The sequence below is a fragment of the Pyricularia oryzae genome, chromosome 1 (genome assembly GCF_000002495.2).
Source record: "Pyricularia oryzae 70-15 chromosome 1, whole genome shotgun sequence".
NCBI lineage: Eukaryota > Fungi > Ascomycota > Sordariomycetes > Magnaporthales > Pyriculariaceae > Pyricularia > Pyricularia oryzae.
In genome coordinates, this window is record NC_017844.1 from 6,267,409 (window position 1) to 6,283,414 (window position 16,006).

A 16,006-nucleotide genomic window follows, 5' to 3' on the forward strand; every position below is an offset into this window, starting at 1 on the left:
GTGGGGGTTTGTTTTGACCACGCTCCCACAGCGTTGATCTCCATATGCCGTCTAGAATTAGACTTTTCCGATTGTCGAGACGTGGGCGTGCAAGGCCAAGATCCAGCAAGCGCGCGAGACATATGATCGGGTTTTGTTAGTGGGCGGGGCAGATACTAGAAAAGCCATGACCTTTTTTTTGAGTCTAGATTGTGAGCATTTGTTAGGTACATAACTTGTGTTTCTTCACCCATGGAATGAATGTTGGGCGGGCACCTGGGTGAAAGAGTGCGTGAGTGTCCGAACTGGGGAGGGGTTCTGTGGAAGCCCTGGATTGTGGATGTCGAGATGCTGCAGAATCCTCCCCAGTCCCAGCGGCTGTTGAGAGCACATGGTGAAAGCAAGCCACGGGATTTGACGAATCGATGCAGAAGCGAGCTATGTGCCTGGGCGGATGGAACCGACCAAGAAGCAAGGATATGCTTGGGCGACTACCAAACTAGAGCCAGGTGGAGCAGGGTACTGTGTGTGTAGAACGTTTTGTGGGCCCGTCTTTTCCATGCCATTCAAAGACTTTGGCCAATGACAGCGAGATGTTCAAGAAGGTGGCTTCCTTTGTAAGTAGGGTAACGCAGGCAGGTAGGTACTCCTTTGGGAGGGAAAGAGAGAATGCTTCTCCGTCAAAAATTGATTGGGCCCAGCTTGGCTTTGTTGCTTGTGTTCTCTTTTTGCCCTTCTTGTGTCACTTTTATTCCTTTTTCTAACGAAGGAAGCTTCTTAAAAGACACCAATGATTCAACAAGGCCTCTCTCTCCTTGATATATGCTGCTTGATTACCTACCTTACCCATCTACCAACTCCATACCTAACAATTTAGCTGTACGGCGTGTCAAGAAGACGGTCTTTTATGTCGACCCTTCTGCCTGTGTACCTACCCTGGGCCCTGGGTGCCCAGGCTGCCCAAATCTTCCCACCCAGGCTCAAAGAGAGCGCGGCCAAGCTCATAGCCACTCTCCCCCCCTCCTTTGAAGCTGGTTCAGCTGAAATGTTCCAGGCCGGCCGTCAGCTCCTTTATGCGGACTTCTTCTCTTTTCGTCAAGCGCCTTTGCCACTTTTCTGGCTTATTTCTCGCTCAATGGCCCTCTCGTGCTTGCAGAAGCCATGATCTTTTGATTTTTGTGTTCATTGACTCACACATCATCCACACATTTCATGCCATTTTTTGCGAGAAATCCACCATGGCCTAGAGCAGCCTGCACGAGTCGACATCTACGGGCGTCACATCCACCATCTAACCATACCGACATTGTAGGTACCGGACCTCACCCCTGCCGCGCCCGCAAAAGTACGTGACTCTTGGTCCTAGAGCACCTTTCCATTCATAAAAAGCCACAGTCAACTGCGCACCCGCAACTTGTGGCTCTCAAGTCCAACTACAGGATGGATAGTGCCTTTGCGGGCCCGCATAGGCGAAATCGGGGTTTCCTCGGCGCGGATAGTTCGGCCTTGAGCCCACAGGACCGCCAGGTCAGTCTCTGAAAGTTTTCTTTGCTTCTACGCTATCTCTGCCAAACAAGTAGATATCCGTCGTTTCTTTGAGCTTATTGTATGCATATTGTGTATATGTCTCTGCCTGAGTATAGCATCGAATCTTTGGTTAACGAGGTATTTGCTTGGTACTTGTAGGATCGTCGCCAACTTCGCTATCAGCTTGATCTGAACTCATTCAATGCTAGGATTTTCATAATTACGGCATCTGGCTTTTTGACTGACAGGTAAGATGGGTCTCTGACAACTGCTGCAGGGAAGCCGCTCGTCCGGAAGAGTGGAGGCAGCATTCAGGAATGAGTGCGGGCTAAGCTAGGCCTGGGCTCACATTCTCTCCCAATTGTACAGCTACAACCTTTTCGCCACAAATGTCATTCTTACCTCAATCAACTTCGTTTACTTTCCGCACACCAATACCCCTATAGGGCTCATCATAAATCTCTTCACCCTACTGGGCTCAGTCATCGGCCAGCTGCTCTTTGGCTTCCTCGCAGACTATTACGGCCGCGCGAAACTGTATGGGATAGAGCTCGTCCTTGTCATCGTGTCTACGATAGGAGTAGCCACTAGCAGCCATGGGTATAGTGATAATAGCGTCGGACCGGACATGTCATTTCTGGCATTGTTCACCTGGTGGAGATTTGTTATGGGCGTTGGTAAGACCCTCTAATAAGAGCCAAGAGACATTACTCAAAGAGCCGCTTGAGAGAGAAAACGAATGATTTGCTCACCAGACCCATCAGGCATTGGAGCCGAGTATCCACTGAGCTCGGTCATAACCTCTGAGTGGTCCAGTACACAGTCAAGAACACTTATGCTATCCTCCGTCTTCTTGATGCAGCCTATAGGTCAGGCATTGGCTCAGCTGGTAGGTCTTTTTGTGCTACTCGGCTGGAACAATGTCAAGCATCTGGATTCGAGGCAATGCGGTCTGGACAGTCTTCGTAAGCTACTTGTAATCTCGCTTTTTACGGTAGCCTACGGTACGATTAAGTTACTGAAGCTCTTTTGCAGACGAAGCAGAATGCAAGAAAGCTATTGATGGCGTCTGGCGCATCGTCATCGGCTCCGGGGCGGCACCTGCTCTCCTGGCCATTATATTCCGATTCTTCCTCTACGACTGCGGCTTGTTCACTTTGGAAGTGAAGGGCAAAACCGAAGCGGCCTTCAGAGACACACAGAAGATATACGGCTCTCAATCCCAGTGGCCCAGTTCTTCGGCCGCCAACGGAGCCACGCTGGCCGCGACACAACCCTTTCGAGGCGTGGTCCGCCCCTCTGCAGTTGGGACCGTGCCACAGATAGAGCAAGCAACACCTGTACAGTTTTCGCTCGAAGACCTTCGTAAATTCTTCATCCGTGACGGGAACTGGATCTACCTTATTGGTGTGTTGCCACCCAGTCGTGTCAGATACCCCCAATACATCATGCTCGAGATGCAAACGAAATATACTTGTCTATGAGCGCCGGGCTGAAGATATACAAACAGGCACATCGGCGACGTGGTTCTTTCTTGACGTCAGCTTTTACGGTGTAAGTTGATGAGCTGACCTGCGTTCAAGCCCGAGACATCCTGGAGATCCAAGGGCTGTTATCTAGCTGAGGACCTCGCAATGGATGTGCATAGAGTCTCGATGCAACGAGAAGAGCGCAGCACAAGACTAATAATCAATCTATGATTCGATCAAAAAAGTTCTCCCTTGATAACCGCGGGACGCTCGCCAGCCTCTGGGCCACATCCCAAACGGTCCCGATTGACGAGAATCTCGAGTGCTGGAATTCATCATCCGTCGTCCGCAGTTGGTCTAAAGCCGAAAATGGGACCCTGCCTACATGGCAAACGGACGTAACACATCCATGCCATACGATATACGATGTCCTATTCGATCAGTCCAAGCAATATCTAGCCTCAGTGTCGATCGCCTCGATCGTCGGTTCTGCTTGTTTTGTCGTTCTGTGCAACAAGTTCCACCGCCGGAGGATGTTGACCGTGTCATTCCTGGCCTTGGCTCTGTTGTTTCTGATTACAGGCGGCGTCTATATGAGAGTGAAAGCATCGCCATCCGCATACGGCACTGTGGTCATGGTTGCAATATGTCATTTTGCCTTCAACTTTGGTATGTGCAGCTCAGGGACAGGTCCAGCTATTTTTCAAAGGTCCAGTGAAGGCATCAAACCAATGCTAGTCTGCTCTATTAGAAACTGACACATGCTGAAAACGAACAATCAGGTGCCAACACCTTAACTTTCATCATCCCCGCCGAAATCTTTCCCACCGCTTACCGCAGTACCTGTCATGGAATCTCGGCCGCCGCTGGAAAGCTAGGCTCAATTTTGGCAGTGGTGATTGTGCACGTAGTCAAGGAGAACTTCGATGGGCCAAACCGACAAGGCGCGCTGTTCATGCTCTTTGCCACATTCATGTTTTTTGGGGCCCTCTGCAGCTGGGCATATCTGCCTGATGTTCAGAGGAAGATTGTAGACGGCGGGAAGGTTAGGTGGGCGAACATGACTCTTGAAGAGCTAGGCGAGGGTAGGGAGAAGGCTAGGCGGGAGGGTCAGGTCATAACCATCAAAGAGAAGATGGGGGAGATAAAAGCTAAGAGGTTGCGGAGGAAGAGTAGAAGGCGGGGAGAATCGAGGGACGAAGAGGGTGCTTGAAGATGGCGCCTGAGTGCTGTGGGATGGTCGCTTGCTCTTTGCGGAACTTGGCTTCTATATTAGCCAGCTACTGCATATGCATACCTCGCCTTGTGGGTCGAATATCACAAGGTTTGGACCATAATGGGATTTATGGGTTATACCACGTATAAGTTCCGAGCCGCAAGTCCAGCAGTCCTTTCAGGGTGTCAAGGAGAGGCATCCTTGTCTTGTACGCATCTGGGAGTTGCGCATCAGTCTGCCCTACGGCTTCGCAATCGCTGAAAGTAGGTGATTGCGCATGGTAAGCATGTGCGGCAACCCGAACCGAAAAACGACTTGTGCCGGTATATATGCAATGTAAATCCGCGAATGTAACCCATGACGATGATACATGCAAGAGTTCTTACCCCTCAGATCAAAGAAACAGAAAGAAAACAATCGAGACCAGTGGAGCGCGATTCAATCAATACTCAGGATCATCAGCTGCTAACGTCAAACGCCCATGTTTTCTGCATCAGTCCCTTTGGGCCAAGTGGATTCATGTGATGACAAAAGTCCCTCGTGTCATCTTGAATCTCTAGGCCGATGAATTAGATGAGATCAATGCGGCTGATATTCCCGACCAGGTTAGAATAGAGATCTTAGATCAGGAGCTCTGGAATTTAGTCCCGGGAACTTATTTTGGGCCGGTGCTCTTTCAGACGGCGCCGCGCCAACATTGTTTTTCCTTCTTTTTGCCAAGAGGTGAAACCCGACGGGTTTACGGTTGATTGTAAAAAGCCGATTCGTTAACGCTGAGATCTCAGGCCAAGAAAAGGGTTATTGAACCGGATGGCTCAGCCGGGGCCCCAGTTAAACTCATTATGAGTCGGACAGCATGATCCATGACAAGATGCAAGACGGGAAAACGGGGAGCAGGGAAAGGTGAGATGCATATGCCGACTAGGATTAGTCAAATTGAGGTCTTTCCCTCTTTCGTTATCTTGATGATTCCTTTTTGTCAGCCTGTTGGCTCCTGTTGAAGGCCGAACCGAGGCTTGTTTTATCAATGTGGGTAAGCTTGCAAGGTGAAGAATGCAGGGATATTAAATGGCAAGATGGGCAATACCAGGGCTAGAGCCACGCAACATTGATAGCAGAGAAGCACAGCCCAGCTGCTTGATACTACGTAAATATCGGGGGGATGCAAAATGAGGATTAAAAATCAAGGAGACAAGGGTACGACGGTAAAGTCCGCGGTAAAGTCCGCACTTTCACCATGCAGCTGTCAAACATTCAATTTGCTCCTTGGATGCAATTCTAATTATTCTTGGATGTTTTGCTACGCTCCATGCATCGTATGCGTTGCAAAACCACCAGTCATTCAGGCCGTTTTCTTTTTTTCTTCTGCTGCCTAGTTGATACCTAGGTAACGTTCGTTTTTTTGTATGTTTCTTCTTGGTTCGTCTTGTTTTAACAGAATGTTAAATTCTCCCAAAAGATAAAGAATGAGCAGAAGCAAAAAGGGCATGCGTCATTCATTACACATCAGTTGAAGAACAAGGAGAAGAAAGAAAGAAAGAAAAAAAAACGTGCACCTGCTAGAAAGAAAAAGTAGAGATGCTTGCTACGAAGTACAATAGGTTAAAACTTGGACTCGGACGAAACGTGCTTGACTGATTGATTGCCCACTTTTGATCAAGCCGAGGGGTGGGGGCTCGGGAGAACTATAATAGTGCCGACTGCCGACTTTTGCCCTGTGTCAGGTAAGCGACTTGGTCAGGCTCGTTTGCATTCTCCAGAAGAACGGTTGGTTCGCCACTATTCCACAGGCACTGCTTACTTAAACCCAAATAAACAACAAAGTTGATCATTATGTCAAGTCGAGCATTAGAAAATCCCGGTAAGCCCGAGGGGGGCTCATTATGGCTCAAAGTACCTCGGATGGCCCATAATAATTATCGAGTCTGCCAGTGCCAGGATATCCGCAAAGAAGGAAGAAGAAGAAGAAGAAGAAAAACCGGTGGTACATTCATGAAAGTCGTGTCTACTCCGTAGTCTATCTGGTCAAGCCAGTCTACGTGTATCTACGAAGTAATTGTGTATGTACGTTAATTACGTGGTAGTAACTGGTATACTGCCGGCCAAGGCGGCCCGCGGTAGATTGGCGTGGTAGCATGTCTCTACTCTCTAGGTTCCCCCGTCGGTTCAACGGTTTTTTGCCCAATCGGGGGCATTGAAAGAAGGTCAAAAGCAATCAAATGCGCACGTGCCCGCAGCTTATGAACTACTACGTAATTAGTATAGTGGTAATAGTGGCATTCCGCATGCTACGTAAGCGTTGGTGTTTCTTTCGGGTGGAATTCGCTTTTTCTTATGACCGATCCCCTCCCCCTGGCTCGCACCCACAAAAACTTCCAGAAGGGCTAGGCACACGAGGTAAATCCGTCCAGGGTCCGCCCTTTTCGCTCTTGTTTCCGGCCATAACTCCATCTTGCTTGTTCCCGAGAGTCCGGGATGCAACTTGCGACATCCACAGCCAAAGATGCATGATGAGTAGGGAGTCTTGCCTACCAAGGGCGGGAAAGGGGTGTGGAGATTTTTTGTTATGTCTTTTTGTACTTAAGAGACCCGAGACTCCCACACCTGGGTTTCTTGTACACTTTGTTTTTTTGTGTGTTTTTTTTTACATTTAAGTCCCAGTTGAATACGACGTTTCTTGTCGATCATTGTTATTTGAGATCTCGGTACATCTCGAATACACCACACCAGGCACACATCTATCTCGCACAGGATAGAGTTTCAAGGGTTTCACCGAATCGCTACTGTACTTTGTCCACGCTACACCAACTTTAATACACAACAAATTTAATACACACCAACCAACAGATACACGCACGCCAAACGCCAAAACAGCGCGCCGCCATGGCGAGCAATTCGCCATCACGATCCTCGGTATCGTCCAAGACAGCAACAGAGGCCATGGATGCCGAGTCACTGAGGATGAGGCCGCAAACAGGCCACTTCAGTCTGGTCTTTCACCCCTCGGGAATCAACGCCGAGACGCTCAACCATCCTTACTGGGGAGACGGCACCGAGGACTCACCCTTCGTCGTTGACTTCTTGCCCGTCGACGCTTACAATCCTACGACGTACCCGGGCTGGAAGAAGTGGTGCATCACGTTGCTGCACGCCTTTGCAACACTAGCAGTCTCGTTTGTCAGCTCTGCCTACTCCGGCGGCGCAGCCGAGATCATCAAGGAATTCCATGTCTCAACAACAGTTTCCATCCTCGGCATAAGCTTATTCGTCGTCGGCTTTGCTGTGGGACCGCTGATATGGGCTCCACTGTCTGGTAAGTGGGCATCGGCTCCGTCAATTTTTTTATTCGTATTTTTTGTTTTCCTCCGAATCCAAAATTACATCTTGTTACGATTACTCCACTATCCCCTGACTAGCCTCGGCACACGCACACACACACGCACACAGACGCACACACCCAACACATTGATTGCTAACATCGCACCTCGGCTGGGTCACAGAGTCCTTTGGTAGACAGATCCTCTTTTTCGGCACGTATGCGGCACTGACGGCCTTCAACGCTGGGGCCGTGGGGGCCCCTAACATGACGGCCCTGGTGGTGCTGCGCTTCTTCGCCGGTGCCTTTGGCTCGTCCCCCCTGACAAACTCGGGCGGCGTCATCGCCGACATGTTCTCGGCCGAGGAGCGCGGCATGGCCACGGCCATCTTCGCCGCCGCCCCCTTCCTCGGACCCAGCTTGGGCCCCATCGCCGGCGGCTTCCTCGGCGAGGCCGCCGGCTGGCGCTGGATCATGGCCCTCATGGCCATCTTCACCGGCGTCATGTGGATCGTCGTCTCCCTGCTGGTGCCCGAGACTTACGCCCCCGTCCTGCTCCGCAAGCGGGCCGCCAAGCTGACGGCGCTGACGGGCAAGCTGCACATCTCCAAGATGGACAGCATCCAGGGCCGCCAGACTATGGGCGCGCGGTTCCGCACCTCCCTGTCCCGACCCTGGATCCTTTTGTTCCGCGAGCCCATCGTGTTGCTCATCTCGATCTACATGGCCATCGTGTACGGCACCATGTACATGATGTTCCCGGCCTTCCCCATCGTCTTCCAGCAGGGCAAGGGCTGGAGCCCTGGAGTTGGCGGCCTGGCTTTCATTGGCATCGCCGTGGGCATGATTTTCGCGGTTTCATATGCAATCCACGACAACAAGCGGTACATGGCGGTGGTCAAGGCCCACAACGGTGTGGCCCCGCCCGAGGCTAGACTTCCTCCCGCCATCATCGGGTCGGTCTTGCTCCCCGTTGGTTTGTTCTGGTTCGCCTGGACCAACGGAAACGATGTTCACTGGATTGTCCCCATCATCGGATCGGGGTTCTTTGCTGCCGGGCTTGTCTTGGTGTTTTTGTCTCTGATGGTAAGTTTTGTTGCTTTTTTGACATTTTCACTTAAAAGATGCCCCTCCCCAAAAAGCACCAACGATAACTAACCAAAGATCCTTCCCTCGCACAGGGCTACCTCATCGACTCGTACGTCATCTTTGCCGCGTCGGTCCTGGCCGCCAACTCGGTGCTTCGTTCTCTCTTCGGCGCCGCCTTCCCCCTCTTCACGAGCTACATGTACCGTGACCTGGGCATCCACTGGGCGTCGTCGGTGCCCGCCTTCCTCGCGCTGGCGTGCCTTCCTTTCCCGTTCCTCTTCTACAAGTACGGCGAGCAGATCCGGTTGCGGTGCAAGTACGCGGCCGAAGCGGCCGAGGTGCTCAAGCGCATGCGCGAGAGCAACGTCGAGGTGGGCGAGGACGAGGCCATCGCCGAAGCCGACGAGCTCGAGAGGCAAAAGACGCTCGAGCGTCAAAAGACCCAAGAGAGGCGCCGGTCGTCGCTGCTGAGCCCGCTGAGCAGGGCAGGCACTGGACGCGCCTCGGCTATGCCGTTTGTCGACACCGGTGTCGAGAGCCCAGTCGAGAGCACAGTCGAGGGGTCGGAGAAGATTACCGAAAAGGATGTGAACGCCAAGGCGTAAAGAAAACCCCGAGTCAATTGATTTGGGACATCCTTATTTTCTTGGAAATATGTCTTTTAATTTTTTTTTGCATATACAAAGGCGTTGATTGGATTTGTTACGATGATGAAGTGGCGACAACACCAAGCATTATATCTGCGTTGGGGCCCAAAGAGCATAATAGATTACAAAAGTAATATAAAGATATAAAGTATGATATATTAATTACATACCTACGTCCATAACCTTGCCTACCAATCCATGCGTGTGTAAATTTAGCAGTCTTGATTGCTGCAGTCTAGTTAAGATCAACGCCAGCACTGACTTGTGCTTACCTTCAATTACCTGGCAAGCTGGGTACGTCCCTATTCGAAATCACAGCCGACTATGACTTGCCTGCCCCACCTCATCTAGGCGAGTTGGAACTGTGAACAAAATCTTGGCGGGGATCTTATGTGCGTGTCAGTCAAGCCACTGACTTGTCACGAGACGCCTGCAAACGTCTTCTACGATTTCCTCAAACGTCGGAGTCTCCGAATTTTGATTTGGTGTTAGTTAGCTATCCTCGACATTGATTTTGCCCAGGTTTTCCTGCGACGGGCGCACTTGTCATTCTATAGATTGCCAGATTTCCCCCAACTTGTTTGTTTTTGATTTGAAATTTTTTATTTATTTTCATTTTGACTCTTTCTTCCTCCATCTCAACCCATTCTCTCACCACGACCCAATCAAACTTGGGGCAGCCGGCGCGTTCACTCCGCTGAATAATTAAACTTTTGGCGATTACAGCGCCCGTGTTGAGGCGCAACCCGGCAACCCCCGTCTCGGTTGGCAACGGTCCGATCTTCAGGAGCCCCGACCATTTTTCTCTCTTTGACGGGAATTGTCTTCCGCCCTTTGACAGGCGCCCGAAGTCACCGGAAATCACAAAAGAGATTGGATGAAAAAGAATCTGTGACTAGATCTAGAACCAGTACCACCGTTCTTAAATGCCCCGCCCGAGGAAGCCCGGGGCGCCGAGTCCGAAGCGGCGTAGCAGAAATGGCTGTTGGTACGCAAACTCTGTTGCGGCCCAATTGAATTGTTTTCACTCTCAGGCATCGCTGATGTTTACGTCTCTTTCGCGGTCTTCCGTTTCAGGCCGTGCAAATCTAGAAAAATAAAATGCGACGAGGCACGACCGATTTGCGTCAAGTAAGTCAATCACATTTTCCTACCTACTAGGTACCTTTTATAATTACCTATTTACATGCAAAGTTATGCGCCGGGTTGTATTGTCATTTCCATGTTCCATCCATTGCCCTGCCTAGCTAGTATCCATCATCAGAATCCTGACACTACTGTTGAAGCTGCTCCAAGGCATCAGTGACATGCGACTACAGCATTCGTCTCAACTGGGAAGGTAGGCGAACGAAGCAGGCTGATACACACACGCCTGAGTCCCAAGATGAGTCGACAGGCGGCCATCATGGGCCTACCACACCGTCAGTGTACGCGGATAGCTCTGCTTCATCACCAGGCCTCAGCAGTGTCGGTACGCCTGGGTGGTTTTCGACGTGGCAGGTGAATGGGGTAGACGACCAGCCGAGCAGGCCGCGGAAGAGAGTTCGAGTAGATGCGGACGCTTCAATGGCGGGCGCGCTCTCCTCGCCGTCCATGTCCTCACCTGCCAACAGTCCTGTCCCTCCACTTAGGCCGACGTCCACGGGCCACCATTCCCGTCGACTTTCAGTCAACTCTCTCCTCCTGGGGCCTCCTGGACCCCTGGAGAATATTGGCCCGATAATACCCAGCTTCCCCGCAGGAGAGAAGATCCTGTCCCCCATACAGGCCGGCTCGGACGACTCTTACACCTGTTATGGGATCGACCGAGGGCTCGTGGATCTGGATGTCATCAAGAATGACGACTTCAACGCCATTTCTAGGACCTATCCCCAGGACGTGGACGAGATCGTCTGTCTGCTGGAGCAGCTCGGAAGGTCTACTGACAGTCGCAGCACTCAACGGTCAAAGCATCAACCGCATGCGCGTGATGAAAATGGTCGTCCGTTAGAGGGCCATCATTATGCCAAACCGGTCGTGGTGCGGATCCCACGAAAGCTCGAGCCGTTGCCGTCAAAGTATGTAGATGTAAATCTGTTGTCTGCCCGGAAGTAGCCGGGTAAACTTGTCAGCAGTTAAAAGGCTGGAATTACGAGGCAACAGCAGTGCTAACAAGGATTTGATTCTTACTTAGACTATTGGGCAATCCTATGAATATGATGGTGAGTAATACCTATGGAACGTCGGTGGATGTTCTGCTTCGCATATCAACCTGCTGGCATCTGGGATTTGTGCTGACGCTTAGATGAACATGTAGTATTTTGTACGTTCCTGTGTAGTTCCAAGGGTTTCATGAGACTTGGGACAACTCAACTAATCTGTAACTACTGCCAGCATCACTTTCTCAATCATACTGCAGAAGGTAAAAAAAAAATAAAAAAAAAAAGAGTCCATGGTATCCTGCGGCTCGAAGGAAGCGATGTACTAAGAGTATGCTTTTTTAGTTTTGGTTCCGTTTGACGGACCACAGTCGAACCCGTTTCGCACAATATTGCCCCGATTGGCAGTCAAGAATGACCACCTTCTCAGCCTAATGCTTGCATATTCTGGTACTAAAAACCCTCCAATACTTGATATGCCCTCTTACACCCCCACCCGACTGACAATAGGAAACATCCACAACCTCGACATGCACAGCATCCCACCGCGCAAAGCTCGTCTGTCAGCCCGAGCCGGCAACCCGCATCGCCCTCTGGGTGCAGGACATCTTCCCGGCCCTGCGCTCGGCCCTCAACGACCCGAACCAGAGCATCTCAAACACAAACGTCGCGACGGCCATCATGCTCGCGTCGGTCGAGATCATATCCCCGACGGCCTTCGGGTACGCCATACCCTGGCAGCGCCACCTGGCCCTGGCCCGGGACCTCATCACGGCCCGGCCGGGAGGGCTGCGCTGGTCCCGCTCCGTCGGCAGCAGCACCGCTGCCGCCGAGCATGACGAGATCCAAATGTGCAACTTCCTCTGGAGCTGGTTCGCCTACCTCGACGTCCTGGGCAGCCTCTCGGGCGGCGGCGAGCGCGACGTCTCGTCGGCCTGGATTCTGGATTACAAAGTCTACGCCCCCGAGGACGACGACGAGATCGACTGCATCATGGGCTTCTCCACCGGCTGTATCTACATCCTCGCCAAGATTGCTGAGCTGGCCCGCCAGGAGAAGAAAAAACAGCAGCAGCAGCAGCAGCAGCAGCAGCGCGCGGCGAGTATAAAAGGAGCAGCCCCCTCCCAGACGCCATGGCAAACCATCCCCGACGAAGCAACGCTGGCTGCTGCCCGCGAGCTCGAGCGGGACCTGGCGCGGTCCATCGCGCTCCCGCCGCGGCCGTGCCCCCACATCATGGGCACCCCGGACGTCGCCCACTGGAACCCGGGCGAGATATCGGCCGTCAACCGGGCGTACCACCACGCCGGCTCCGTGCACCTGCAGCGCCGGGTCCTGGGAAAGCCCGCGTCGCATCCGGACGTGTGCAGGCCCGTCGGGGAAATCGTGCGCTGCCTGGACGAGATCTCGAGGGGCGGCACCGCCGAGACCAGCATGCTCTTCCCCCTGTTCACGGTGGGCTGCGAGACGGACGACGAGGACCAGAGGCGCGTCGTGCTGGACCGGGTCACCTGTATCGAGAGGACGGGGATGGAACAGGTGAGCTTATTCCTTCTTTTCTTTCTTTTGCGTCTTTCCCCTGTGACCTGATACTGTGTGTTTTCTTGTTACTGGTGATCTTTCACCATTTCTCTCCGTAACAAACAGCCCGGACATCAGAAACTGACAGACAACCTTGATACCGCATAGAACCGGCGGGCCAGGGAACTCATGCAAAGGGTATGGAGGACGGGCCAACCTTGGGAGACACTGTTGACGACCGAGTTTATTGGTTAACACATCGAAAAACATACTTAATTAAAAACAACACGTCATTGATGACGGCGAACTCAAAGACGATAGCTTGTGACAAATGAACAGACTTGTAGCTTGTATTATGCTGCTGGGATGTGCGCCATGGAGTGTTGATGCTGTATAATATTCTGTTAGTAGGCATGAGTCGAATAGGCGATTCGCTTGCAAATGTGCTACTTCTAGTAGCTGATTTTTCGCTTGCTCGTCGATAACCAAACCATCACAACATAATATCAGGCACTATCCATTACCAATATTGTGGTTGATTGATTTAATATAACCAAGCTATAGCTGATCCTTTCCACGGTCGTTGCCATCGATAAGTAGCTTAAAAGCCACGCCTAGGACGTCCAGAGCGACAACAAAGGGCCTTCTTCCCAGGTCTACTACGAATAGAAACTGTTTGCCACCCATGGTAGATGGCCTTGAATGCCTCTTTGCCATGAAATCGCTTGATATCATATCCCGGTAAGCGGGCCGGAGCAAGCTCAAAAGAGCTCTTCGTCCAGACTATCAATCACTCGCCAACCGCTGGAGTCTTGGGTTTGGGCGCCGGAGTCATCCACGAAAAGGCCGATGCGCCGCCGACAGGGTTCGCTGACCTCGGCAGCGTGGCTGACGAGCTCCGAGACTCAGAGTTAACCGCACCACCGAGCTTCCCGTCTTTGAAACTCGAGATGCTCCCACTGATGCTGCGCTTCTCCCAGCGAACTGTGTGGGTGCTGCTAGTCATCGACGTATTCTCGGTAGCGCTCGTCGCACCAGAAGCAGCAGCAGCAGCAGCGCTCTTCCGCCGGTGCTCGCCGCTGCTTCGTGACGATGTCTGCGGCGGTGGTTCGTAGGATTGGCCTGTTCGGGTGGATGAAGACGTCGTATTGCCGCCACCAGCAGCCGACTTGCTGGGCTTCAGGACCTTCATACGGCTGCGCCCGGCTGGTTGGTAGCCGCTCAACCCATTCTCCCCACGCTGAGCTGCGGCTCCATCACCTCCGCTTCCATTGACGGCGGCCGCTCCCTGTCGCCAAGAACCCCATATGCCCGGTGTAGACTCTGTAGTTGAACGGCGAGTGTTGTGGTTGGTGTCCGAGGACGATAGCGATGGCTCGTCCTTGCCACTGCTGGTGCTCCTTCCCTTGGTAGACGGTTGTTCGCTCTCTGCGCCACTTTCAGAATGTGTGCTGGACCCAGTAACATCTCTTTGCTGCTGATAGGGAGGAAGTGCGAGCGGCGACATGGACCTTTGTCCGTGAAGGCCGTCTTGCGACTTGCTGTCCTTCCCGGCCGGCTGCTGGTTGACGGTAGCTGCGGGCTGTCGTGGAGGAGAAGACTTCGCACCGTTGCCCAGAACGAACTCGGGCGCAGAGGCGTTGAGTTTAGGTTTCTCAGGGACGATGTTGACCGTGGTCAAGAAACGAAACAGAGAATCATCCTCCGGCCTCACGAAAGGAACTGATAGCTTGTCCCGGTTGCTGCTGTACAATGTCATCAGGTTCTGCGAGAACAAGAGATCGGCGCTGTGGGCCCGGAGGGCGTCGGTTCCAATGAAGATGCGAATCGATTTCTTGCTCTCGGGGCTTTCAGGAACGTCTAGGCCCGTTATCTCAAAGTTGACCGTCATGTTGGGTATATGCGGCACCGGACCTGGTGACCGTGTCGAGTTCGACTGGCTAACAATAGCCTCGGCGAGATAGACCGTGAGTGTCAAACGACTGATGCCATCCGCGCCTTTATGAATATCGCTAAGCAGGTCGAGCTCCTTGGCAAGAGAGTAATCCAAGGTAGATCTTTGTGCCCCTGAGCAGACGTCGGCATATAGCAAAGTGTTGTGGGCAAAGTTTTCGGTCAGCCAACACCTCACAATGGCGGGTACCGATCCCAAGACAAATAAGCCAGGGGGCGGCTCAGGTATCTCAACTGGCGAATCCTCCTCCCGTGCCCCGAATACCGAGTTGGTGTCAAGGTGGCCCAAACTACTACCTCGGCCAGACGCCACTGAGTGAACAGAATGGACAGAGTGGCCTGCAGAGCTATGCCTTCCGTCCGACTTGTGTGACAGGGACCGCTCCATCATACCGAAGCCACTGGTCGGTCTGATTGGGGCAAAATCGCCCGCCTGGCGAGTGCTCTGGCCCCAGCCGGAAGCCTGCAGCGCACTCTCATCAAAGCGGACACTGTTGGCACGTGATGCCGCGCCGCGCCGAACCGGCTCGTCCTCAGCATCCAGGTGCAGGGAGCCAAGCAGATTCTGGCCGTGCTCGTCAAAGTCGTCGAAAACATCAGCGTGCGAAATTTGCAGAGGACCTAGCAAGATGCAATTAGACTCGGTCTGCCTATCGGTGCATGGAAACGCTCAGAGAGAGACCCTGCGGAAAGAGTGTGTATACGCACCATGCTGGGGCGTGCCACTCAAGGCACTCGGGAACTGCGGCGTTGCCCATACGGATTTAACCGCAGCGTCCTCAGCCAGGCGCTTCTCTACCCTCATAAGCCTCTCAGCATGGCTGTGTTGAGTGACCTGCAGTTGCTTCACCTCCATCTGGACATTGTAAAGGTCGTCCCGGGTGGCGGCGAAGCGGGGATCCATTCCCAGCCGGCTAGGGAGCTTGACTTCGGGCTCGTATTCGAGGCTCGTAGGAATGAAAGTAATAGCAGAAGCAAGGCGACGGTGGGCCACGAAGCCGATGTTGCGAGTTGTCAGGCACCGAATCGTTGGGGGGAGCACCCTATGACTGGCTGGCTGGATACGTGTGCAAAGCCTGCGATCCCGGCAACTCGACTCTGATCCTAAGGGTCCGCCACCCGCAACATCGCACGCAACGACCTCGTGGTCC

The 16,006-nt window shown here is 52.6% G+C and overlaps 4 protein-coding genes across 4 annotated transcripts; 3 read left to right on the forward strand and 1 right to left on the reverse strand.

Annotated features, from left to right (window-relative positions):
* The first annotated feature begins 872 nt into the window (after positions 1 to 872).
* On the forward strand, positions 873 to 4,407 carry MGG_05722 (uncharacterized protein). Its single transcript, XM_003710581.1, has 8 exons — positions 873 to 1,506; positions 1,666 to 1,754; positions 1,876 to 2,183; positions 2,271 to 2,471; positions 2,542 to 2,913; positions 3,017 to 3,060; positions 3,221 to 3,644; positions 3,758 to 4,407. The coding sequence occupies exons 1-8, from the start codon at positions 1,420 to 1,422 to the stop codon at positions 4,186 to 4,188; spliced, it is 1,956 nt and encodes a 651-aa protein (XP_003710629.1). The 5' UTR covers positions 873 to 1,419; the 3' UTR covers positions 4,189 to 4,407.
* Positions 4,408 to 6,654: 2,247 nt separating this feature from the next.
* On the forward strand, positions 6,655 to 9,421 carry MGG_05723 (fluconazole resistance protein 1). Its single transcript, XM_003710582.1, has 3 exons — positions 6,655 to 7,504; positions 7,692 to 8,593; positions 8,689 to 9,421. Exons 1-3 carry the CDS (start codon positions 7,075 to 7,077, stop codon positions 9,199 to 9,201), a joined length of 1,845 nt encoding a protein of 614 aa, XP_003710630.1. The 5' UTR covers positions 6,655 to 7,074; the 3' UTR covers positions 9,202 to 9,421.
* Positions 9,422 to 9,681: 260 nt separating this feature from the next.
* Positions 9,682 to 13,277, forward strand: MGG_05724 (uncharacterized protein). The gene is made up of 9 exons (XM_003710583.1): positions 9,682 to 10,231; positions 10,321 to 10,374; positions 10,530 to 11,300; positions 11,417 to 11,444; positions 11,540 to 11,545; positions 11,617 to 11,644; positions 11,727 to 11,831; positions 11,920 to 12,920; positions 13,071 to 13,277. Exons 1-9 carry the CDS (start codon positions 10,170 to 10,172, stop codon positions 13,155 to 13,157), a joined length of 2,142 nt encoding a protein of 713 aa, XP_003710631.1. The 5' UTR covers positions 9,682 to 10,169; the 3' UTR covers positions 13,158 to 13,277.
* Positions 13,278 to 13,692: 415 nt separating this feature from the next.
* Positions 13,693 to 15,759, reverse strand: MGG_13161 (uncharacterized protein; the record flags this gene model as incomplete). The annotated part of the gene is made up of 2 exons (XM_003710584.1): positions 13,693 to 15,476; positions 15,564 to 15,759. The coding sequence occupies 2 exons, from the start codon at positions 15,757 to 15,759 to the stop codon at positions 13,693 to 13,695; spliced, it is 1,980 nt and encodes a 659-aa protein (XP_003710632.1).
* Between the last annotated feature and the right edge of the window lie 247 nt (positions 15,760 to 16,006).